Genomic DNA, 22,585 nt, shown 5'->3' on the forward strand with positions numbered 1-22,585 from the left:
CTCCCCCGGGGCACCCACAGCCCCGTCCCGGACGCCTGGGTCCAACGAGCCGCTGCCCGGCCCCGGGAGGGGACCCCCGAGCCTCGGCGATGCCCAGGGCACCGCTGGCAGGATACGGCCCCGGGGACTCCCCCGGGGAGACGGCCCGGCCCAGACCCTCTGGCTGCTCTCCGGGCCCGCGGAAAGGAGCTGTTCGGCACCGCATTTTCCCTAAAAACCCTTAAAATCGAGCCGCCTCCCCCCAAAAATGCCACATCGTCTGGGAGACGTGTGGAGAGCTCCCCACACCGCGGGGTTTCCGTCCCCCTCTGCCCCAGAGATCCAGGCATCTGCCACAGCCCTGCTAAAAAATATGCACGTACATATATATATATATATATTTATATTATTTTTTTTGGTGTGTAATTACGCCCTCCCAAAATTGCACAGTATATTGTGGATTATTGTCAGCGAGCTTTCTCTTTTTCCAACCAACGTGGCTCTTCAAATGTGGAAACAGCCGTGGAGGCGTGCCAGAGGGGAGGAAGGAAGGGAGGAAAGAGAAAGAAAGAAAGAAAAGAAAGAAAGAAACACAGAAAGAAAGAAAGACAAAAAGAAAGAATGAAAGAGAGAGAAAGAAAGAAAGGAAAGAAAGAGAAAGAATAAAGAAAAAGAGAGCAAAACGCAAGCAAACCCACCCCAAGCCAAGTTGCCCCTTGCTGCATTTAGCAGCGGGGTTGGTGGTCCCAGGGTCCCCGTCAGTGCCCAGCCCGTGCGGGGGGGGTCCCGGCCCCGGGGACGCCCTGGGTTTTGCTTGTGCAACCTTGTCCCCGCGCCCCGGTGGCATCGCCGGGGTGGGCGTCCGTGCCACCGTCCCCGGTGTCCCCGCGAGGTGCCGGCGTCGCACGGGACCGCGTGGCGCCAGCGCGGGGAGGGCCGTCCCCGTCCCCGCTCCGCCCGGCCGCGTCCCGACCCCGCGGGGATGCGCGGGGACCCCTCGGGGGGGCCAACCCCCCCTCCCTCCCCGTCTGCACCCCGAAATCCATCCCCACGGCCGCACGCGCACCCACCCCCCCGTGCCGTCACCCCGGGGCGGCGGTGGCCCCGCGGGGCCGCGCGGCGGGGACTGGCCCCGCTTGGGGGTTCGGGCGGGTGTGCGGGCGTGTGCGTGTGCCGCCGGACCCCGGGCGCGCCGGGCCCCGCTGATTGGCCGAGGGGCCGTCCAAAATCGCCCGTGCGCTCGGCGGCGGGCCGCGGCGGGTCCCACCTCTCCCCGCGCCGCACCGTATAAAAGGGGAGGCGAGGCAGTGGGAAAGGCAGTAGGAAGTTTCTGCTGGGGTCCGGATTGGAGCTACACAGTCAGAGCAGCCCTGTATGACCCGACTCTGAGACAAAGAGGCCCAAAGAGTCTACATGTCTAATATTTAGACATGTTCAGCTTTGTGGATTCTCGGTTACTGCTGTTGATAGCAGCGACTGTACTACTCACCCGCGGGCAAGGAGAAGAAGACAGTAAGTAGCCGCCGCCGGGTCTCGCGCTCTCTCCGCCGGCGGGACGGGGCCTCGAGCAGCCGGGACGTGTCGCCGCTTCGACGCTCGCCTCGCTCTTGCCTTCCCTTTCCCGGGAAAAGGGAGCGCGAGCGCCTCGAGAAGCAGCTTTTCCTGGAGGGGAGAGAAAAAAAAAAAGACATGAGATGAAAGTGGGTGGTGGGACGTGGCGGCGGCTTTGCGCGGAGGTTTGCGCCGGGATGGGATGGGGACGCGGCCGGGTGCTGCCAGGCGTCCCTGGCTCCGTCGCCCTGCGGCCGCGGCCCCGGAGGGCCGGAGGCGGCCGGGAGCGCGGCGGCGGGCCGGGACACCCTGCCAAGTCGGGAGAGGGAGAGGAGGGTGGGGAGTGAGGAGCCGCGGGGAAGGAGGGGAGGACGGGGGAGCAGGGGCGGAGGAGGCAGGGAGAGGGGGAGAAGCCAGCGAGCGCCGCGGCAGCGCAATGGTGCGAGGAGCCGGAGGGGAGGAGAGGAGGGGAGAGGGGGGGCGACGGCCCCGGGATCTGCAAAAGCCATCAGGAAAGAATTAGAAAAGTCTCGGATGATTCATAAGGAAAATGTTTTAGCAGCCCGTAAAGCCGGGGCCGTCTAGACATCGCTTCACGGACGGCCCCCTTCGCCCCGGGGATGCCGCGCTGGGTCTTCGCCCCGTGCCGGGGCAGGATGCGACCCCCAGGGGTGCCGGGTGGGGGGGCGCAGCCGGGTGCCCCCACCTCACCGCCGGTCCCTGGGGCACCGCCAGGCCTGGGGGACGGCGGCTGCAGCCTGCAGTGCTTCCCCAATTTTGTCATTTTTTGAGTTTTTCTCTTTTCTTTCTTTTTGTTTTTTCTCCGGTGTTTCCCACCGAAGCGGAGCGAGGGGTGGCGGGACGGGGGCTGGCTCGCGTCCCGCTCCTCGCCGGGTGCCCGGCCCCGCTGGGGGCCAGCCCTCCGCCCTGGCGCCCTGCCCTGCCCTCCCCGCGCGCCGGGCCGCGGCATGTCCCCCGCTCGCCCTCCGTCCCTCGCCGGCGGCGCAACCCGTCTGCCCTGCGCCAGCCCCGGCCCGGAGCCGCCTGCATCCCGATCCAGCCCGCGCCGCCGAGCCAGCCCACCTGGCTCGCGGTCCGGCCGCCCCTAATTCGCACTTGCTGCTTTAGCAGCCCCGCGGCTGATCCCGCTTCCCCCAGCCCCTTCCCGAATCCGCCGCAGCCTCCCCCCCCGCCGCCCCCCGCCAGCGGCTCCCAGCCTCCCCGCCGCCTCCGAGCCCCCGGCCCGGCGCGGGGGCTATTTGCCTTGGCCCCGGCTCCCGCGGGCCGAGGTTGCAGTTGGACGTAACAACTGGCTGGAGGTTTTGTTTAAATTCCAAAGTAAGTGGGAAGAGTTTATTGTGGTGGTGCTTTTCCTGTGTCACCGCGATGGGCTGATGAGAACCAGATGAACGGAGAAAAGCTCCAGGAGAGGGGGAATGAGGAGGGGAGGGGGGGAAGCGGGGAAAAGGACGTGCTGGAATTGCCAAGGAAAGGTGGCCGAACGCCTGCGGCCGACAGCGAGCGTAAATCCCAGCCGTGCTCCGCTCCTCGCGCCCTCACGCTCCCTTCCCCGTCCCCTTCTCTCCCCAGTTCAGACTGGAAGCTGCATACAGGATGGACTAACATACAATGACAAGGACGTGTGGAAACCCGAGCCCTGCCAGATCTGCGTGTGCGACAGCGGCAACATCCTGTGCGACGAGGTGATCTGCGAAGACACCTCCGACTGTCCCAACGCCGAGATCCCCTTTGGAGAATGCTGCCCCATCTGTCCCGAAAGCCACGGTACCGTCCCGCAGCCCCGCGCGCGCCCCATGCCACGGCGAGGTGCCTCTGCCTCGGTGCGCTGCGATGCTGCCGGGGGGGCCCTGCGCTGTCCCCCCCGGCTCAGCATCCTTCCCCGGAGGGGCTGTGGCCCTGGCGGGATGGGGGACGGGGTGGGTAAAAACGTGGTGCAGACTCGGCTCCTCCAACTGACCCTTCTCCTTTCTCCCCAGCCTCCCCTTCCTACCCAGAAACCACTGGAGTAGAGGTAATCACCTGCATCCCTTTCCCCAAAAAACCCTTTCCCAAAGAGTTCTCCTTATTTTCTTGGTCTTCTCCATCGTTTTCTAACCACCCGCCTCTCCTCTCCCCACCAGGGTCCTAAGGGAGACACCGGCCCCAAAGGAGACAGGGTGGGTATCTCCAGCCGGACGCGGCGCAGCTCCGGGGCTGTTCCCACCCGCGCCCCGGCACGCGCTCACCCCCGCGCCCGCTCTTCCCGCAGGGACTCCCCGGCCCCCCTGGCAGAGATGGCATCCCTGGACAGCCTGGCCTCCCGGGACCCCCAGGCCCTCCAGGTCCTCCAGGCCTTGGCGGAGTGAGTATCGGGCGGCCCCGGGCCCCGCGCAGCCCCGCCGGCGATGCCCGCGATGCTCACGCCTCTCTCTCGCTCCTCCCTGCAGAACTTCGCTCCTCAAATGTCTTACGGATACGACGAGAAAGCTGGCGGCATGGCCGTGCCCGGCCCCATGGTGAGCACCCAGCGGCGGCGTGGCATCCGTGCCCCCCCTCCGAAAACCGGCCGGGAGCCCTCGCCGTCTCGCCCTGCACCGGGGCTCGGCACGGCACGGCTCGCCGAGGCCGCTGCCCGGCGGGGAGGAGGTGGGAATGTTGTAAAACAAGGAGAAAAGCCGCGGGGCGGGAGCGTTTCCCGGGCAGGCAGCATCGCGGCGGCTGCCAAGCGGTAGGAGGTGCGAGCCGAGGCGGGAGGTCCCGGGAAGAGACATCGGCACCGGCGGCGACGAGGGGACGAGGCGGTGTCGTGGCGCAGCGGCTGCTCAGCTCGGGTTTCCTTTGCTTCGTTCCTAGGGCCCAGCCGGTCCCCGCGGTCTCCCCGGCCCTCCTGGCGCTCCTGTGAGTATCTCCTTCGTGTTTCCAGCATGGATCTGAACCCCAGCCCTTGACCTCGAACCCCTCGGTCCTGGCAGCCCCAAGCGTCCTTTTGGCTCTTGGCCAGAAGAGACCTTCCCGGCGGAGGGGTCGGGAGGGGACTGGGACGCAGTGAGGGCAGGAGGTGGCCTCCCGCCCTTCCCTGGTGCCGGTGACGGGTGACAACACACGCCTGGCCCTGCATCTGGGGCCTCACTCCACTTCACCTGGGTACTGCCGTTGCCATCAGGGCAATGTCTTCAGCCCAGGCTGCTCATTTTCTAACCCATTTTTTCCCTTTTTTTCTCCCCCAACGCTGTAGGGCCCTCAAGGTTTCCAAGGTCCCCCTGGTGAGCCTGGAGAGCCTGGTGCTTCTGTAAGTCTTGCTGATCTTCTCCTCCTTCCTCATATCCTGTCAGTCTGGGATGGATTACTGAGTTTTCCCAGCCTAAGCCTTGGCTTTGTCCTTGCCATTCCCTCCTTCACCACTTGAGGGATTCTCCAGCCGGAGATGTCTCGGCTCCGCTCCAGGAGCAGTGGGAATGGAGCTGCCTTGGCCTGGGAATACCCAGCTCATGCCCGTGGGAAGGCGGCGGGGGAGCCTTGCTCCGGCACCGAGCCTAAACCTCTGTGCCCTACATCTCTTCTAGGGTCCCATGGGTCCCCGTGGTCCAGCTGGCCCCCCTGGCAAGAACGGAGATGATGTAAGTAGCTGCTGCAAGGTCTCGCGTCCTGCGGGGAGGTGGGGTCTTCCCTCGCGTGGAGCTGGGCTTGGGGCCAGGTGTCCCCCCTCAATGCTGGGCCGATGGACTCAAGGTCTTCAGGCGAACAGGGGCCGCCTGGCCCAGGATCAGCCTCCAACGAGTTGTCCTTCTCTTTGCCTTCTCTTAGGGTGAAGCTGGAAAGCCTGGCCGTCCTGGTGAGCGCGGTCCTCCTGGACCTCAGGTAAGATGTCTCCAGTGTCTGCTGCATTTGGGAGATGGTGGCTTCCTCCTCCACGGGCCTCCCTGAGGGGGTCATGGCAGCCATGTCAGCCCATGTGGGCAGGAAACATTTTGTCCATCCATGCATGGGCTGGCTGGGCCTGGGGCAGCTAATGGTGAAGCCCGGGAGCAAGGATGTGCCCAGAAGTTGCTCCCTGGAGCCCTGGGAGGTGGGAACAGGGGGAAGGGGCAGGGGACAGTAGCCCCCCTTGTGCCTCTGTGGGCATCTCCAGTCACTCTCTGGCTTTTTCTCCTAGGGTGCACGTGGTCTTCCCGGAACTGCTGGCCTGCCAGGCATGAAGGGTCACAGGGTAAGTCGGTCCTTGGTTACTGTTAAGATCTGGGAGTCCTTGAAGGCCGTGTGTGGCTGTAGGACATGCCCAACCCAGGCATGAGCCTGTGGGCATGTGGGGAAGGGGAGCACCATGGCTACTGCTGGCCCAGAGCCCTCCGCCGACACCAAATCTGGAGGGCCATCCCACCTGGAAGCGGGTTGCAAGAGTATCCAGTTGTCCTCCCCATCCTCCATGGTGCAAGGGGCTGGAACCCCTCCTAGAGCCAAATCCTGACTTTGACCAAGGTACTGAGGTCTTCTCCTGACCCTCACTCTTGTCTCTTCTCTCTCCTGCACTCCAGGGTTTCAGTGGTCTCGATGGTGCCAAGGGTGAACCCGGTCCAGCTGGCCCTAAGGTGAGGAACTGCCTCTACAGGGTCATCTTTGCCCTCTCTCCAAACTTTCCTCTCCTCCATCCGCCTTCAGAAATCACTGATTTTTGTCCTTATTCCTAGGGCGAGCCCGGTAGCCCCGGTGAGAACGGCGCTCCTGGACAAATGGTGAGTGAGTGAGTCCTGTTCTTTCCCAGACAGCCCCAACAGAGCGAGCCAGATGCAAAAGAAAATGGTGAAGGGAGAAATCCAGCCTTGATGAGCAAAAGGATTTGGGTGGTGGGGGGAGAATGCGGTGGGGAAATAGCTTGTCCTCTGGGCCTGGTTCTCCAAAGATGCCCCAGGACAGTGGGGCAGGGAGGGAGTTTTACTCCCTTGCGATGTCACTGCAGGAAGGGCAGGGGGAGAAGGGATGGGAAACGGCCAAGCGTGATGAAGGCAGCTCTCCTGATGATGACATGTGTCTGCTGTCCTCCCCAGGGTCCTCGTGGTCTTCCCGGCGAGAGAGGCCGCCCCGGTCCATCTGGCCCTGCTGTGAGTATCCCTCCTGTGCCTCTGGGCAGGGCTGAGCATCTCTCCTCGGGCTACCCTGTCCTGGGCATCCAGGGCTTGCTCAGGAGCCAGGTCTTGTGCCACCACTGCAGATAAGCATGACTGATGAGTGCCTCCTCTCTCTCCTTGCCCACAGGGTGCTCGTGGTAACGACGGTGCCCCCGGTGCTGCTGGTCCTCCAGTAAGTAACAATACTCTCCCGGAGCAACTGTCCTCAGCTTGAGCAGCGTCAGCTTCCCTGGAGGGGACTCGCTGACTCCTGGATGAGAGATCCCCTTCCAGCATCTCTTTGCTGGCCAACGCCAAAGCACAGCTCAGCTCCATGACCACAGCTTGGAAATCCTGGCCGTGGTCCAGAGCTTTGCTGCCCAGAAAAGCCGCCAGCTCCAGATGTGCACTGGAACTGCTTTTCTGACACGTGCCCTCTCTCTCTTCTATAGGGTCCAACTGGCCCAGCTGGTCCCCCTGGCTTCCCTGGTGCTGCTGGTGCTAAGGTAGGGACCTGCTGACCCTCTTCTCTTAGGTGGGACCTCTAGATCTCTAGGGCTTGGCAGAGAAGCTGAAAAGCTGGTGGAAACAGGGAGAGGGGAGGAGGAAGGATTGAGTGTCAAATGTGTTTCCCATGTGGCCCGAAAACTTAGAGAGCAGAGCTGAGCCTAGCCCAGATTGCTATGGGTTCCTCCATGCTGGGTGCCAGGCACATCTGTAGCCAAAGTAGCTGCACTTCTCATCTGTAGTGGAGGTGAAGGACTTCTCCAGCTAAATCTCATCGTCGCATTTGACATGGCACAGATGTCTCTCCAGGCCGTAGGACCCTGCCTACGTGGAAAAGCAGGCTACAAAAGAACAAGGAAATCATCCTTTTTCCCGTACCCACCCTCCACTGGGAAGTGAGACGGAGGTTCTGGAAGTCCAGGGACATAAGTTTTCACAGCAGCCTGTATGCTCACGGCTTCTTCTCCCTCCTTTTCCTCTCCAGGGTGAAACTGGTCCCCAGGGTGCTCGCGGCAGCGAAGGCCCTCAAGGTGCACGTGGTGAGCCCGGTCCCCCTGGCCCTGCTGGTGCTGCTGGTCCTGCTGTAAGTGGCATCCAATGGCTCATTCCCAGTGATGTTGTATCCTGCTAGCCCTGGGCTAACCCTCATCTTTGTCTTTCTCCCCTGCAGGGCAACCCTGGTGCTGATGGTCAACCTGGTGCCAAAGGCGCAACTGTGAGTATCCGTTGTCGTCCTGTCTTTCCTCATGGCTCTTGGGACCAAGGTCCGTGCAGCTGCCTCACCGCCTTCTCTGCCCCTTTTAGGGTGCTCCCGGCATTGCTGGTGCTCCTGGCTTCCCCGGTGCTCGTGGTCCCTCTGGACCTCAGGGTCCCAGCGGTGCCCCTGGTCCCAAGGGTAACAGCGTAAGTATCACTGTCCTTCTCCATCTTGCTTGCGATGGGTCTTCTTCCCCTTGCAAGGCTGGGCCGAGATGCTGAGCAGCAGGGTCAGCCCTGACCCTTGTCTCTGTGGCTGGTATTACCACTTCCCAAGCAAGAGCCCTCCACCTTCTCCCTGGGTTCAAGTCCCTTCCTCTGCTCCAGCAACCCGCTGTCCTGCCTGGAGATGTTTCCCTCTGTCATCCCCCATCATCTCCAACTCTGCAAGTAGCAGGGTGGGCACTGGGGACTGAAAGCTCCTTGGGAGATGCTGGACATCTCCCCTCGCGCTGAGGATCCCAACAAAATGAGGCTCATGGCTCTCTTTGCTAATCAACCTGGCATTAAACAGCTCTCTTTTTATCTTCCACCTCCAGGGTGAACCCGGTGCTCCAGGCAACAAGGGAGACACTGGTGCAAAAGGCGAACCCGTAAGTAACCCCCTCGCAGCCCTTCTGGGGCTTGCTGACAGATTTGACCTCAGCTTGGTTCAGCGTACCCTGTGGACACTCACCCCTCTGCCTCCTTCCCCAGGGCCCTGCTGGTGTCCAAGGTCCACCCGGTCCAGCTGGTGAAGAAGGCAAGAGAGGAGCCCGTGGTGAGCCTGGCCCCGCTGGGCTTCCTGGCCCCGCTGGCGAACGTGTAAGTAGGAGTTCTCCCCGTTGCCATCGCTGTCATGTCCCTGTTCCCATCGCTCTTCCGCCAAGGCCCGTTTCTCCTCCTGTCTCTGGACAACTTGCCCACCGGCTCCACCTCCTGGGCACTCCAGGCTTCTGCCGGGCAGAGAGCCAGGCACCTCCTGAACCAAACGTCGGGAGAGTGAAATTCCCACCTGGCTTCAGCCTCTTCCAACGCCCTCGCTCCACCAGGGCCCTGCCTGAGATCTCCACTGGAGCATCTCACAAGCCCTGAGAGAGACCAGGCTCGCTCCCGACCGGAAGCTGAAGCCCACATCAGAACATCTTTCCCTTGAAACCCCAATGGCTTATTCCCATTGCCAGCAGCCCAGGAGTCCTCCACCACCCTGCTCGCCCTTCATGCTGCCCAGCCGCGCCACACTGACCACTCCTGTGTCCCTTGCAGGGTGCTCCTGGCAGCCGTGGTTTCCCTGGTGCTGATGGCATTGCTGGTCCCAAGGTAGGTACCAAACTCTCCTCCCCACCTGTATGGGAAAGATGTGTCCTGAGTGGGGTACTGGGGATGCGATGGGCTGTCATCTCGCTCCCTGCTCTGCTCCAGATCACTCGATCCCGAGGCTGGTTCTTTGTCCTTGCCTCCTCCCACAACATGGCTCTCATCCCCTGCCTTGGTCCATATCCTCCAGCTGGAGTAACCTCTGCCTCCTCTCCCATCCCTCCCTAGGGTCCCCCTGGTGAGCGTGGGTCCCCCGGCGCTGCTGGTCCCAAAGGATCTCCTGGTGAAGCTGGACGCCCTGGGGAACCTGGTCTCCCTGGTGCTAAGGTGAGTGCGTGGAGGAACGGTGGGATGGACATGGAGGAGATGGCTTGAGGTCGGGCTGGGTGAGGGCAGCCTGGAGATCTTGGCAGCACTGGCTGCGAGGAGCAGCAAGCCACGTCAGCATGACCATGGCTGCTGGTGCAGTGGTGGCCCTGTTCCAGGCACAGGCGAGAGCTCCAGAGCTTTCTCTTTCCACGGAGAAGGCCACTTTCAGAGATGCTAAATCTCCTGATTTTTGCAGGGAGTGGCATGCTCCTTGCAGCCAGCAGAGGAAACCTGATGTCCTAACCCACCTTTTGCTCTCTTCCAGGGTCTGACTGGAAGCCCTGGGAGCCCTGGTCCTGATGGCAAGACTGGTCCCCCTGTAAGTAATGCCTGGCTGACTGCCCTGCTCCTTCCTCCCCACGCTCCTGCCTCACCACGGGGTTTGCTAACGGGGCTCTTGCTTCCCCCACGATAGGGCCCCGCTGGTCAAGACGGCCGCCCTGGACCCCCAGGCCCACCTGGAGCCAGAGGCCAAGCTGGCGTGATGGGTTTCCCTGGACCCAAAGGCGCTGCAGTGAGTGTCAACATGAGCCGCTTCCCGCGGTGACAAGGGGCTGGTCAGGGCTCCGCAGCACGGAGGCAGAGATGCTGCACGAGGCCAGCTTGGGGCTGGCTCATCCTCGAGGGTGTCCTACGAGCTGGGCCCCTGCGACTTTGCAGGATGTGGAGGGGCACGCTGGCTCCCTCGGGCTGGGCACCCAAGGAGGGGGTGGCTCAGGGGACGTGTCCCCGGGGAAGGGCAGTGGGGAACGGAGGGGAGAGCTGGTCCAGCACACCCACCAGCCACGTCCACCGGGGGTGCGAAGCCATGCCTGGCGGAGTTGTGGTCCCACCTTGGTCTCATTCTGCTCTCCTGTTTTTAGGGCGAGCCCGGCAAACCCGGCGAGAGAGGTGCTCCTGGCCCCCCTGGCGCTGTTGTAAGTATTCACCTGGCCCCGGAGGCTGCAACGCATCCGCCTCCTGGGACCAGACCCGGCCTGGGCTGCGCGGGGGAGGCTCACCTCAATGTGGGGCAGAGAGAGGGTCTGGGCAGGGGGGAAACAGGACTTGGGCTAGCAGAACTGGGCCGCAGGAAGGAACAAAACTGGCCAGAATATTGTAGTGGGTTGAAGTGGCTGTGAGTCAGGTGTGGTCACTGCCAGAGGCTTTGGAGCAGGGACAAAAGGCTCTGCAAGGAGGTGACGTGTCCCAGGGCAGCTTGTGGCTTCTCCTGTCTGCCAAGGATGCTACGCTTCCACCCTCCTCTGCACTGTTAGGGATCTCTCTCTGCGGTCCCATGGGTTCATTGCTTGGGGCCCCCTCCAGAAGCACCTGAAGGTTGGGTCTGGCAAGCTGGACCCTTTCCCCAAATCCACCTGTGACCAAACCCTGCTCTGAGCACCCTCTTCCTCCTCTTCCTCAGGGTGCTGCTGGCAAAGATGGTGAAGCTGGTGCCCAAGGTCCTCCCGGCCCTACCGTGAGTATGAATAACCTCTTCCCCACCTGGAGCTGTGCTGGGCCACTGGGGAACAGCCCCGGGAGGCAGCTGCCTGCCCTGATGCTTGCCCTGTCTGCTGCAGGGTCCTGCTGGAGAAAGAGGTGAACAAGGTCCCGCTGGTGCTCCTGGCTTCCAGGTGAGGAACAGTCCCCTTTCCCAGGGGCGAGGGGGAACCCTCTGTGGCAGCAATGCTGCTCCTGTTCTTGTCCCCTTGGTCACCCACCTCCATAACATCTCTTCTCTCCCCCTTTCCTTCTGCAGGGTCTGCCCGGCCCCGCTGGCCCCCCTGGTGAGGCTGGCAAGCCCGGTGAGCAGGTGAGTAGGGGGAAGCATTGCATGGGGGCTGTCCCTGCCTCCTGCCCATCGCTCATGCCCTGGGTGAGGGTCGGGGCTGCTGGACATGGACACGCAGCGCCCAGCTGCCCCAGGCACCCTGCCCGGCCCCCCCGGTCTGAGCTGAGCTGGGGAAAAGCCTGGCTGCCTTCCTGGGCCGCAGCAGTGCGGTGGGAGAGCAGCCTCCAAGTGTGCCAGCCTCGCCGAGCCTCCACGCGGCCTCCTCGGGGCAAGCAGAGAGGCAGCAGCACGGGGGATCCCAGCACCAGTTTGGGGTCCGCTTAGGAGCCTGTCTCCTCCTGGGGCTGCCCCATCCCTCCAAGGGGCTGAGGACCCCCTGGCTTTCCCCATCCCTAAGGGAATCCCAAGGGCAGAGCAGGGGGAGCCCCGGCGTGGCCGGTGTCTCGGGGCGGGAGGAGAACGGAGGGTGGCCACCATGGCCTGGCTGCGCAGGTTAGGAACCACGTTGCGCTGGTGCAGGGGTTGCTCACCTTCTTCCCGTGCTGACTCCAAAATCTCTCTGCTTCCCCACACAGGGTGTCCCCGGAGATGCTGGTGCCCCCGGTCCTGCTGGTGCCAGAGTAAGTTGAACCTTGCTTTCCACCTGAGTCGGCTTTTGATCTTTCCTCCGTGCCTGCTGCCTCCGTAACCGGCTCGGCTCTTTTCTTCCCTCCCTTCCCCAGGGCGAGAGAGGTTTCCCTGGTGAACGTGGTGTCCAAGGCCCCCCTGGTCCCCAGGGTCCTCGTGGTGCTAACGGTGCTCCTGGTAACGATGGTGCTAAGGTAGGTCTGAGATCTCCTCCCCACCTCAGTGGGGCATGGAGGGTGGGGACCATCCTGCGCAAGGGCACCCGCTGCCATGCACGGGAGGGTGGCTGTCTCCAGCCAGCGGCTCCTCGGGAGCAGCTGAAAAGGGGGGCCATGGTCTTTGCTCCCCCCCACTTTTGCTGGGGGCTTGTGGCATGGGACCTTCAGGGCCGTTTGCCACCTGCAAGCCAGGCTGAAGCGGCGGAGGGTTTGCTCTGCGGAGGAACGAGCTCTGATTTCTTGCTAACACACGTTTTCTCTCTCTCTTGCCCAGGGTGATGCTGGTGCTCCTGGTGCCCCTGGAAACCAAGGGCCCCCCGGTCTGCAGGGTATGCCCGGAGAGCGTGGTGCTGCCGGTCTGCCAGGCGCCAAGGGTGACAGAGTAGGTGTCCCCGGACATCCCGTGGTTCCTCTCACCGGCTGCCCCGTCCTCCCAGGCTGGGCCCCCGCACTCCTGTGTCCAGCCTCGCGCCCTATGGCCCCTTGGGGGCTGGATGCATCATCCCTTCAGCGGGGCCAAGGCAAAGCCAGAGCCGGGCGCAGGCTCCCGGAGCGAAGCCCGTTCCCACTCGTGTCCTTGCACAAGCACGGCCCTCGGAGGCTGGTAGACAAACTGGGGGTTTCCTCCAGAGATGGGGCGGTGGAGGAAGATCCCAGCCTCTCCCAGGCTGGAAACAGCAGATCCCGAAGGTGGGAGGGCGAAGAGCAGACGGTGCCGTGGGTCACGCTCTGGGGTGCCACAGAGAGCCGTGGCCAGGAGGAGGGGGACGAGCTCTAACCTGCCGTGGCCTTCCTCTCCCCCAGGGCGATCCCGGTCCCAAAGGTGCTGACGGTGCTCCTGGCAAAGACGGTCTCCGAGGTCTCACCGGTCCCATCGGCCCCCCTGGCCCAGCTGGTGCTCCTGGCGACAAGGTGAGATGGCACCGGGCAGGGATGCTGCACGGGGGACATGGCATCGCCGCTGGCTCCTCCCGACCCGTCACGTATTGATACCTCATTTCCAGGGGTTTTAACCCTTTTTTTTTTCTCTCTCCTCGTTACCAGGGTGAAGCTGGTCCCCCCGGCCCTGCTGGTCCCACCGGTGCCCGTGGCGCTCCCGTAAGTGTCTCGCAGCTCGTGGCTCCACTGGCAGTGGCCGCCTCCTGCCCGGCCCTGACGCTGGCTCTCTTGGCTTCTCTCCTAGGGAGATCGCGGTGAGCCCGGCCCACCTGGTCCTGCTGGATTTGCTGGCCCTCCCGTAAGTCGGCACGGCCGCCTCGGCTGCGGGTAGCCGCTCGCTCCCCCCCTCGCTCCTCCCTCCGGGAACGGCTGGATCCTGCGTTGCTCGGAGAGGGGGGCAATGCTACCTGGGAGCTGGCAGGATGCTCTCCCGTGGGATGCTCTCCCACGGGATGTGCTGTCCGCCAGCCTCACCCCCCCCCCTTCCCTGCTGAGGGGGGCTGCTGGCCCCCGCCCCACCCCCCCCGGGCTCACCCCAGCTCTGCTCTCCCGCAGGGAGCTGACGGCCAGCCTGGTGCTAAAGGTGAAACTGGTGATGCTGGAGCCAAGGGTGATGCAGGTCCCCCCGGCCCTGCTGGCCCCACCGGTGCTCCTGGCCCCGCTGTAAGTAGCCCCTCAGCCCCTGTCCCACCCCGGCCCCGGCCACAGCTTGGCCTCGCTGCTCACTCCCGCTCCCCCTCCACAGGGTGCTGTTGGTGCTCCCGGTCCCAAAGGTGCTCGTGGCAGTGCTGGACCCCCTGTAAGTACCACGGCAGGTCTCGGGCACGGGGGGATGCGGCTGCAGGGCCCCTGGGCAGGGGGATGCTGGAAGCTCCGGGCAGGAGCAGGGAAGCAGCTGGGCCACGCTCCCCCGCGACCTCACCGCGGGCAGCTGAATTCCCTGCAGGATTTCAGTCCCGGGCCCACGACAGCTTGATGGGCCCAGTTTGGGGGATGGAGGATGCTGCATTTCCAGTGCTGCCTCTCAGAGGATGGCTTCTGCCTGGGGCTGTTTCATCCCATGGGGGGGGCAGATCAAAAAGGTGGAAGTTTTGCCTTTATCCCCCCAAATTAGTAATAATCCCCCACCTAGACCGATGCACAGCTTTTTCCTTTCGGTTGATGGCTCCTGGGCTCCGCAGATGAGTAGGACTCGGTGGCCCTCAGCCAGGGCACCATCTGCTCGCTGCACCCAGAGGAGCCCTGCTCCCAAACCAGGGCCTTCCCGGCACGAAGCGCTGGTGCATCCCTCCCGGGCGCTGGGCCCTGAGCCTGCCTGCAGCGCGAGGTGCCGGGGCAGCTCAGCGAGCCCAGGGCTGGCCCTGCATGACGCTGGCTTCTCTTCCTTCTAGGGTGCTACTGGCTTCCCTGGTGCTGCTGGAAGAGTTGGTCCCCCCGGCCCCTCTGTGAGTACCTCCTTCTCCTGCCCTACCTGCACACGGAGCCAGGACGGGGCAGGATTTTGGGGCAGCCCGGCAGGGTGGGAGAGCCGAGGGACGATGCTCGGAGCTGCCAGCCGCGATTCCTCTGCCGAGGGCTCTGCTCAGAGGCATGAGGCAGTGATGAACTGGGCAAAGGTCCAGGCGGCTCCGCGACGGCCGATCCCAGCCCTGTCCCAGTTGGCACCGGGACTCACCTGGACTCCCTTCAGACGGGGAGAGCCGCGGCGACCACAGGGCTTCGCGAGCCGAGGCTTGGCTGGCCGCCCTGGGATTGAGCTTCTCTCCCCTCGCAGGGTAACATCGGCCTCCCCGGCCCCCCAGGCCCCAGCGGGAAGGAAGGTGGCAAAGGACCCCGTGGTGAGACTGGCCCCGCTGGCCGCCCCGGCGAGCCCGGCCCTGCTGGTCCCCCCGGACCCCCTGGCGAGAAGGGCTCTCCTGGCGCTGACGGTCCCATCGTAAGTCACCTCCGTGCCCGACTCGGTCCCCTCGCATCTCCGCGTGGTGACTGCGCCAGCCGGGGATGTCCCGGCGGGGCTGCTCCGAGCCGCTGCGCTGCTGTCGCTGCATCTCCCTGAGCTGCGGCTTCTCCCCGCAGGGCGCTCCCGGCACTCCTGGGCCCCAAGGTATCGCCGGCCAGCGCGGTGTCGTCGGTCTCCCCGGACAGCGAGGCGAGAGAGGTTTCCCTGGACTCCCCGGCCCATCTGTGAGTAGGCGCGGGGCTCGCTGGGCAGGGCAGAGCTCGTGGGGCTGCTCTGCCCTCGGGCAGGATGCGATGCCGGGACCCCTCTGGGATGCGGCGTTGCTATGTGGCCTGGAGACCCCATCCCTGCTCAGAGAGGGCTCCGGCTGCACGGTCCGGGTCGGAGCATCTCCGTGGTCGGCTTCTCCTCCAACGCTGCCCCTTCCTCTCCCCTCCGCAGGGCGAACCTGGCAAACAAGGTCCCTCCGGCTCTCCCGGCGAGCGTGGTCCTCCCGGCCCCATGGGCCCCCCTGGGTTGGCCGGACCCCCTGGTGAAGCTGGACGTGAGGTGAGCAGCGGTGGCACGCAGGGGACTGTCCCCACCGGCGACACGGGGGGACGCAGGCTCGGCACTCGGTTCAGGTGTGGCAGCGCTAGACTGGCCCTGCTGAGCACGTGCCAGCTCACGGCATCCCTCGGCATCACCGGGCACGGCCGGGCCCGACGTGGGATGAGCAGAGACGGTGCCCGTCCAGGCTCTCTCGCCGAAGCCCTCGTTAGCACTCGCCTGCCCTAACGAGGGGGTCTTTGCTCCTCCACAGGGTGCTCCTGGTGCCGAAGGTGCCCCCGGCCGCGACGGTGCTGCTGGTCCCAAGGTGAGTGCCCACGGCCGGGTCGATGGGGAGGGGGTGGTGGGGCTGAGCCAGCCCACGCTGACGTCTCTGCTTCCTCCTCCTCCTCCTCCTCACAGGGTGACCGTGGTGAGACTGGCCCTGCTGGCCCCCCTGGTGCTCCTGGTGCCCCCGGTGCCCCCGGCCCTGTTGGTCCTGCTGGCAAGAACGGAGACCGCGGTGAGACCGTAAGTGATGCCCTGCCTGTTTCTGCTCGACCTGAACCCCTGCCCTGGGCTGGAGAGGGGGGGATTTGCACCCCCTCCCTGGTGGAGGGGCCCAGGAGTCCTGGCCAGCACCCTGCACCACTCAGCGCCGGCGCAGAGCAAGGGCTGACCCTGAGGCGGGTCAGACTCCAGCCCTCGGCCCTGCTCTCGCCGCTGGAGGGAGCTTCCCAGCCGGACACTGGCGAGGGGACCCAGGCGTCCTGGGGACCCAGGTGTCCCGACTCCTGCAGGCCACCCTGCCCTAGGCGCGGGGTGACGCTGCCCGCCGCGCTGCAAGGGAAAGCTCTGAGGATGCTCTAACCTGCTGCCTCTCTCCTCCTGCCCTAGGGCCCCGCTGGTCCCGCTGGCCCCCCTGGTCCTGCTGGTGCTCGCGGCCCTGCTGTAAGTTCAGCTCCTCCGTCTTTGCACAGCGGGTGGACGACAGCCCCGCGGGCGCTGGGGCAGCCCCTGGCCTGGTGCAGCCCCTCGCCACTCAGCACATCGTCTCTTCCTCCTCTTCCTCCTCCTCCTCCTCCTCCAGGGCCCACAAGGTCCCCGTGGTGACAAAGGTGAAACTGGTGAACAGGGCGACAGAGGCATGAAGGGTCACAGAGGCTTCTCCGGTCTCCAGGGTCCCCCTGGTCCCCCCGTAAGTACTTTTGCCTCCTGCCCCAGGCCAGCACTGAGCACCTACCTGCAGCAGTGCCCCAGAGGGCTTGGGGGTCCCCAGGGGGTCCATGCTGCTGGATGCTACCTGCTGCCCATGGGTCGCTGGAGGCGGCTGCTAGTGAAGCAGCCCCACGCAGCTCTCGTTGCCTGAGCATGTTGCCAACGGGCTGTTTTCTGTTTTCGCTTTGCACAGGGTGCTCCCGGTGAACAAGGGCCTTCTGGTGCTTCTGGTCCCGCCGGTCCAAGAGTAAGTACCCCCCGCTCCCCCAGCGTGGGGATGCCCGGGACAGGACCACGGTGTCCGCCCCATCCCCGGGGGCCCTCCGAGTGCTCACCCACCCTTCTCTTCCCTGCACAGGGTCCCCCTGGCTCTGCTGGCGCCGCTGGCAAGGACGGTCTCAACGGGCTCCCTGGCCCCATCGGTCCACCCGGTCCCCGTGGCCGCACTGGCGACGTCGGCCCTGTCGTACGTACTGTCCCCACCACGGTGCCCCAGCCGCTCGCTGGCCGCCGTGCTGAGCCTCCCGCCTTCATCTTCTTCTCCTCCTGCCACAGGGTCCCCCTGGCCCTCCCGGACCCCCCGGTCCTCCTGGTCCCCCCAGCGGTGGCTTCGACTTCAGCTTCCTGCCTCAGCCACCCCAGGAGAAGGCCCACGACGGCGGGCGCTACTACAGAGCTGATGATGCCAACGTGATGCGCGACCGCGACCTGGAGGTGGACACCACCCTCAAGAGCCTGAGCCAACAGATCGAGAACATCCGCAGCCCCGAGGGCACCCGCAAAAACCCTGCCCGCACCTGCCGCGACCTGAAGATGTGCCACGGAGACTGGAAGAGCGGTCAGTGGCGTCCCGGTCCCCGTCACCCCCGTCCCGCGGCCATGAGCCCCTGTGGCCCTGACAGCCCTTTCTCTGCCCCTCAGGCGAGTACTGGATCGACCCCAACCAAGGCTGCAACCTGGACGCCATCAAGGTCTTCTGCAACATGGAAACAGGAGAGACATGCGTCTACCCCACCCAGGCCACCATCGCCCGGAAGAACTGGTACATCAGCAAGACTCCCAAGGAGAAGAAGCACGTCTGGTTCGGCGAAACGATGAGCGACGGCTTCCAGGTGAGCGGGGGGCCGCGGGGCCGGGGTGGTGGGGAAGGTCATGGTCGTGGTGGTGGCTGAGCACTGGCCAACCTAACTTCTCTTCGGGCGCAGTTCGAATACGGCGGCGAGGGCTCCAACCCGGCCGATGTGGCCATCCAGCTGACCTTCCTGCGCCTGATGGCCACCGAGGCCTCCCAGAACATCACCTACCACTGCAAGAACAGCGTTGCCTACATGGACCGCGACAGCGGCAACCTGAAGAAGGCCCTGCTCCTCCAGGGCTCCAACGAGATCGAGATCCGGGCGGAGGGCAACAGCCGCTTCACCTATGGCGTCACCGAGGACGGCTGCACGGTGAGTGGCGGTGGCCGTGTCACGGCCGGGGGGATGCTCGGGGGTCCCTGGGGGGGACGCGGTGGGGGGGAGCGCCGAGCCTGACCATCCCCTTCCCCGGCAGAGTCACACCGGAGCTTGGGGCAAGACAGTCATTGAGTACAAGACGACGAAGACCTCACGCCTGCCCATCATCGATTTGGCCCCCATGGACGTTGGCGCTCCAGACCAGGAATTCGGCATCGACATCAGCCCCGTCTGCTTCTTGTAAACCGGAAACCCCACGCGTACAGGAGAGTAAATAATAAAGAAAAAAAAAAAACAAAAAAAAAACAGCCAAAAAAGGAGAAAATTTCACATGGACTTGAATTCGTGTCGGTTTCTATCCAGCGTCGCTCAAACTATTTTCGTTTCCGTAAAAAAACCCCAAAAAAGCATTAAACCAAAAAAAAATAAAAATAAATGACTTTTCAAACCAAATAACCAGGAAGTGGGTTCGCTTGCTTGCCCTTCTCTCCATCTTCTTCTCCTCCTCCTCCTCCTCGGTGTCGTTCCGTTTTACGCCCCGAAGACGGCGCGGGGCCGGCTCGGCTCGTGGCTCCCCAGCCCTCGACTCGCAGAGCGCCGCCGCCGCCGAGGCCCTTCCCGCGGCCGAGCCGAGCGCTCCAGCCCCGCCGATGGCCTTCGATCCCGGCAAGCCGCTCGGAGAGACCGACCCGCCGGCGCCGAGGCGGCGCGAAACCAGCAGCTCCCGCCGGCCCAACCTGCCCCTCGCCTCCTCCCTCCCCGGCCCCTGCGAGCGCTAAGATCTCTCCTTGCAACCTGGAGTTGGGCAACATCCAAATTAACCGACCTTTCTCTGCCAGGCTCTTTGCTACATGCATTTTTTTATATATATATATATATTATATATACCACTGAAAGGAAGATGTTTAACTCATTTATAACCTGATTTTTTTTCCCTCTTTTCTTTCCCTTTTTTTTTTTGTTCGTTCAGGCAGCAAAAAAAAATAAGAGCCCAACCAATTCACAGGGACCTGTGAGCCCGGACGCGGTGGCCGAGCGCTCCCCGCTCCTTCGGGGCGCTGGGGCCAGGCACAAAGACGAGCATGGACCCGCTTTTTGCAGGCAAGCCCCCGGCTCGGCCGTTCCCCGAGGCAAACCCCGACAGCCAAAGCCCTGGAGCAGAGAAAACCGGACCGTTCAGTGTATATTCTCCTTTTCTGGAAGGCTACCTCACAGCTGTGGTTTTCTTTTTTTTTTTTTTTTTTTTTTCTTTTTTCCCCCCCCACCTCCTCCAAGTAGTTTTAGGTTCTTTTGGGGTTTTTCAGCCATGCCGGGACTTTCCTGCCAGGTTCAGAGCAAAGGTGCTAAGTTTTGTCTATTTTTCCTCTCCTTTTTGTTGCTATGTTGATTTTTTCCCCCCCTCTCCGTTCAAGGTCCATCTGGAGTTGCCGAGGTTTTTACCCCCTGGATTTTTGTCTTTTTTTTTCCTCCCCTTTTGTTTTATTTTGGTCTCATTGAGGAGGTTCGAGCTGGGCGAAGCCACCGCGCAGCGTCAGCCCCGGGACCGCTTGGTGCTACAGACATGGGAACTGTCTGAAAAGACGTGAGTCTTGGGTTGATTTTTGTTTTTTCCTCTTTTCTTTTGTTTTTTTCTTTGCTGCCCAGGTCGACTTGTGAATTTTCTAAAGGTGCTATTTAAACCCACACACACATGCATCCTTAAAGCAAGGCGTGGAGACAAATGCAAGGTAGAGCCAAAAAGCCTTGAAAGGGAAAGGAAAGCACGTGAAAGCAGCCCTGGTTTCCAGGTTAAGCAGGTGCATTTCATTTCTGCTCTCATCTTCCAGCAGCTTTCTCCATCCATCCATCTCCCCCCTCTTTCTAACCCGCTCCTCCGCCACGCTCATCCTGCCGTCCTCCGCAGCCACCACCAGCTCTTTTTTTAAACCTTCCTCTCCTCTTCTCACCGCTTTCTTGCTCCCTCGCTCCCTGCTGGGGGAGAGGAGGGGGTTTGAACCCACCCCGTTTGCCAGCCCATCTCCCAGCGAGGTAGATGTTCCAGGGTGTACGAGGAGTCTGTACCTAGTTTGTATATGTATAATAATTTGAGATGTTTTTAATTATTTTGACTGCTGAAATAAAGCATGTGAAATGATCCAACAAACCTGCGGTGCTCTGCAGTCGTCTCTCGCGGCCGCCGGGGTCCTGGGTGGGTGTGGGGGGGTCCCTCGATGGGAGCTGCTGGGTTAGGGTCGTCCTCCGCCGGTGCTGGGGGTCCGGGGGTCCTGATGCTGCTCGCCGCCGGGGCTGCTGCTCTCCTTCTGCTTCGCTGCTCCGCTCCCGTCTTCCCCGCCCTCGGCGCCCGCCTCTGCCCCGGCCCCTTCCCGGCCCCCCGCCCCTTCCCCAGCCCGCCCCACGGCTGGGGGGCCAGACCTGCTGCCAGCCCCCGAGGCCGGTGGGGGGGGGGAGCATATGGGGTACAGCCACAGTCCAGCAAAGGGGACCTTGCCGCAGCCGTCCCCAGGGAGCAGCAGGGCTGGGGGAACATCTGGAGGGGCTGCAGGGAACATCTGGGGAGCTGCAGAAAGCAGCATCAAGCCGGTACCGGCAGCCTGGGCCAGGGTCCCGGGGTGCCCCCCACCCAGGGGCCCCACAGAGAGGAGAGCTGGGGAGACGCAGCCGTTGTGGTTTTGCAGGGAAACATGCAAAGAGAGGCCGGGACCATGCACAGAAACCAGGCGCAGACAGGTTGTACGTGCCCTGACTGCCAGATGTGCCGATCTGTGCGCGTCTGCACCCCGGAGCAGCACCCACACAGGGGTCCCAGCATGTCCCAGGGCACCCTCGGGCGTGCAAGCAGCCCAGCAGCCACCAGCAGCCCACGGGCACGTGCACACCCAGAGCACACTCAGCAAGCGGGTGCCATGGGCATCTCCCAGGCCACCAGCAAGACCCTGCCACGGAGGGGGTCTGGGCGCCCGTGACACCCCGCCGGTGCCCGGGCTGAGGGCATCTGCCAGCATCCCCCGATGCACCTTCCCTGACACGGGGACGGTTTCTGCACCGCGGGGTCCGGAGGCGCTGGAGCCGCGCGGCGGGACGGGGCGCTGAATGCCGCCTTTCTCCTCGGAGCCGGGTTCCGGCCCTTTCAATGGCTCCTCTTGTTTCTCCTCTGGGCCCCCGTGTTTTCGTAACCCCCCACCCTGGCCGCCTGCCCCAGCGCCCGGCCGTGAAAGAGGCTCTTTCTTTGCAGGCACGAACAGCCCGTGCCGCCGGGCTCGCAGGAGGCCGGGGAGCAGCCGGCTCACACAGCCGTGCCCGGGGGCACCCGGGACCCCAGCGCCGTGCACCCACCTCGGGGAGACGGAGCTGCCAGGCGAGGAGGGGTTAAGCCAAATCGCAGCCCGCTGAGATGCTGGAGCAGGATGCCCAGGTTTGCACGGCGGATGAGGGGAGGCAGCCGGGTGCCCCGTGCGCGGGAGGATGCCAGGTGAGGCGGGTCGGGGCCCCCCTTTGCACCCTTTGCCCCCCTGGGCCGCAGCTGAGCCCGGCTGGAGGACGCCCCAAGCTCGGTACATGTCCGGTGGGGATGCCCACGGCTGCCCCATGCCCACAGCACCCCGTGCACCCTGCTCGGCGTGGGGACAAGACCCCACCCATGGGGCTCCTCACGGGAACCAGGGCCACGGAGGGAGCAGAGCTGGGGACAGGGGAGAGGATGCTGGTGCCACCAACCAGGACTGTGACCCTGTGCTTGCTGCTGCCTGGCAGAAAGCCATCCTGGGCTGGGACAGAGGGACTCTGCCCTGCCACTGCCACCAAGTGCAGCCTGGGGAGGTGGGGCACTTCTGCACCCCAGGGAGCTGCAAGGAGCCCCCTAAAAGCAGAGGGAAGCTGGCAGGGGGAAAAGCAGAAAGAGAGGCCCAGAGGGCCCCCCCCCCAGCAGGCCTCATGGTGGGGGTGAGGCAGGAAAGCCCCCGCAGAGAGCACCCGTGTTGCATCCCCCAGCAGCTGCCCCTCTCCTGCGGGAGCCGTGGGATTGCAAACGCCAGTCCGGGTCCTGCCAGCCCCAGGGACACAGCCAGTGCAGAGAACAGGCAAACTCAAGTCACTGGTGGCAGAGAGCGAGGTGGAGCCTGAGAGAGCCCAGGCCGGCAGGGACCAGCCCCAGCGGGGCAGGCTGCCCAGCTCTGCTACACAGCAGCTTCCCCCGAGAGCCCAGGGCTGAGGGGACAGAGCCGAGTCACCCCCTGAGTGACACAGCCCAAACCCTGCCTCCATGCTCCGGCCTCCGCAGCCGCTCACCCGGGGAAGAAGGGAGAAGACACATT

The 22,585-nt window shown here is 63.9% G+C and overlaps 1 protein-coding gene across 1 annotated transcript; it reads left to right on the forward strand.

The window, feature by feature from the left end:
- The first annotated feature begins 1,256 nt into the window (after positions 1 to 1,256).
- COL1A1 (collagen type I alpha 1 chain) lies at positions 1,257 to 20,418 on the forward strand. Its single transcript, XM_026106920.2, has 51 exons — positions 1,257 to 1,491; positions 3,121 to 3,315; positions 3,528 to 3,562; positions 3,672 to 3,707; positions 3,800 to 3,892; positions 3,978 to 4,046; positions 4,384 to 4,428; positions 4,766 to 4,819; positions 5,094 to 5,147; positions 5,335 to 5,388; positions 5,684 to 5,737; positions 6,063 to 6,116; positions 6,216 to 6,260; positions 6,573 to 6,626; positions 6,781 to 6,825; positions 7,085 to 7,138; positions 7,624 to 7,722; positions 7,810 to 7,854; positions 7,944 to 8,042; positions 8,435 to 8,488; positions 8,592 to 8,699; positions 9,141 to 9,194; positions 9,420 to 9,518; positions 9,826 to 9,879; positions 9,976 to 10,074; positions 10,424 to 10,477; positions 10,963 to 11,016; positions 11,120 to 11,173; positions 11,299 to 11,352; positions 11,907 to 11,951; positions 12,054 to 12,152; positions 12,451 to 12,558; positions 12,981 to 13,088; positions 13,221 to 13,274; positions 13,360 to 13,413; positions 13,671 to 13,778; positions 13,861 to 13,914; positions 14,507 to 14,560; positions 14,890 to 15,051; positions 15,192 to 15,299; positions 15,517 to 15,624; positions 15,878 to 15,931; positions 16,027 to 16,134; positions 16,501 to 16,554; positions 16,694 to 16,801; positions 17,015 to 17,068; positions 17,180 to 17,287; positions 17,377 to 17,659; positions 17,743 to 17,933; positions 18,027 to 18,269; positions 18,373 to 20,418. Exons 1-51 carry the CDS (start codon positions 1,410 to 1,412, stop codon positions 18,517 to 18,519), a joined length of 4,362 nt encoding a protein of 1,453 aa, XP_025962705.1. The 5' UTR covers positions 1,257 to 1,409; the 3' UTR covers positions 18,520 to 20,418.
- The last annotated feature ends 2,167 nt before the right edge of the window (positions 20,419 to 22,585 follow it).

Source organism: Dromaius novaehollandiae, chromosome 22, assembly GCF_036370855.1.
Source record: "Dromaius novaehollandiae isolate bDroNov1 chromosome 22, bDroNov1.hap1, whole genome shotgun sequence".
Lineage (NCBI taxonomy): Eukaryota > Metazoa > Chordata > Aves > Casuariiformes > Dromaiidae > Dromaius > Dromaius novaehollandiae.

Coding starts and splice junctions, on each gene's coding strand:
- COL1A1 (XM_026106920.2), top strand. CDS start 1,410: ATGTTCAGCTTTGTGGATTCTCGGTTACTGCTGTTGATAGCAGCGACT. Junction 3,316..3,527: donor CATCTGTCCCGAAAGCCACG/GTACCGTCCCGC, acceptor CTTTCTCCCCAG/CCTCCCCTTCCTACCCAGAA. Junction 12,153..12,450: donor CTGGTAACGATGGTGCTAAG/GTAGGTCTGAGA, acceptor TCTCTTGCCCAG/GGTGATGCTGGTGCTCCTGG.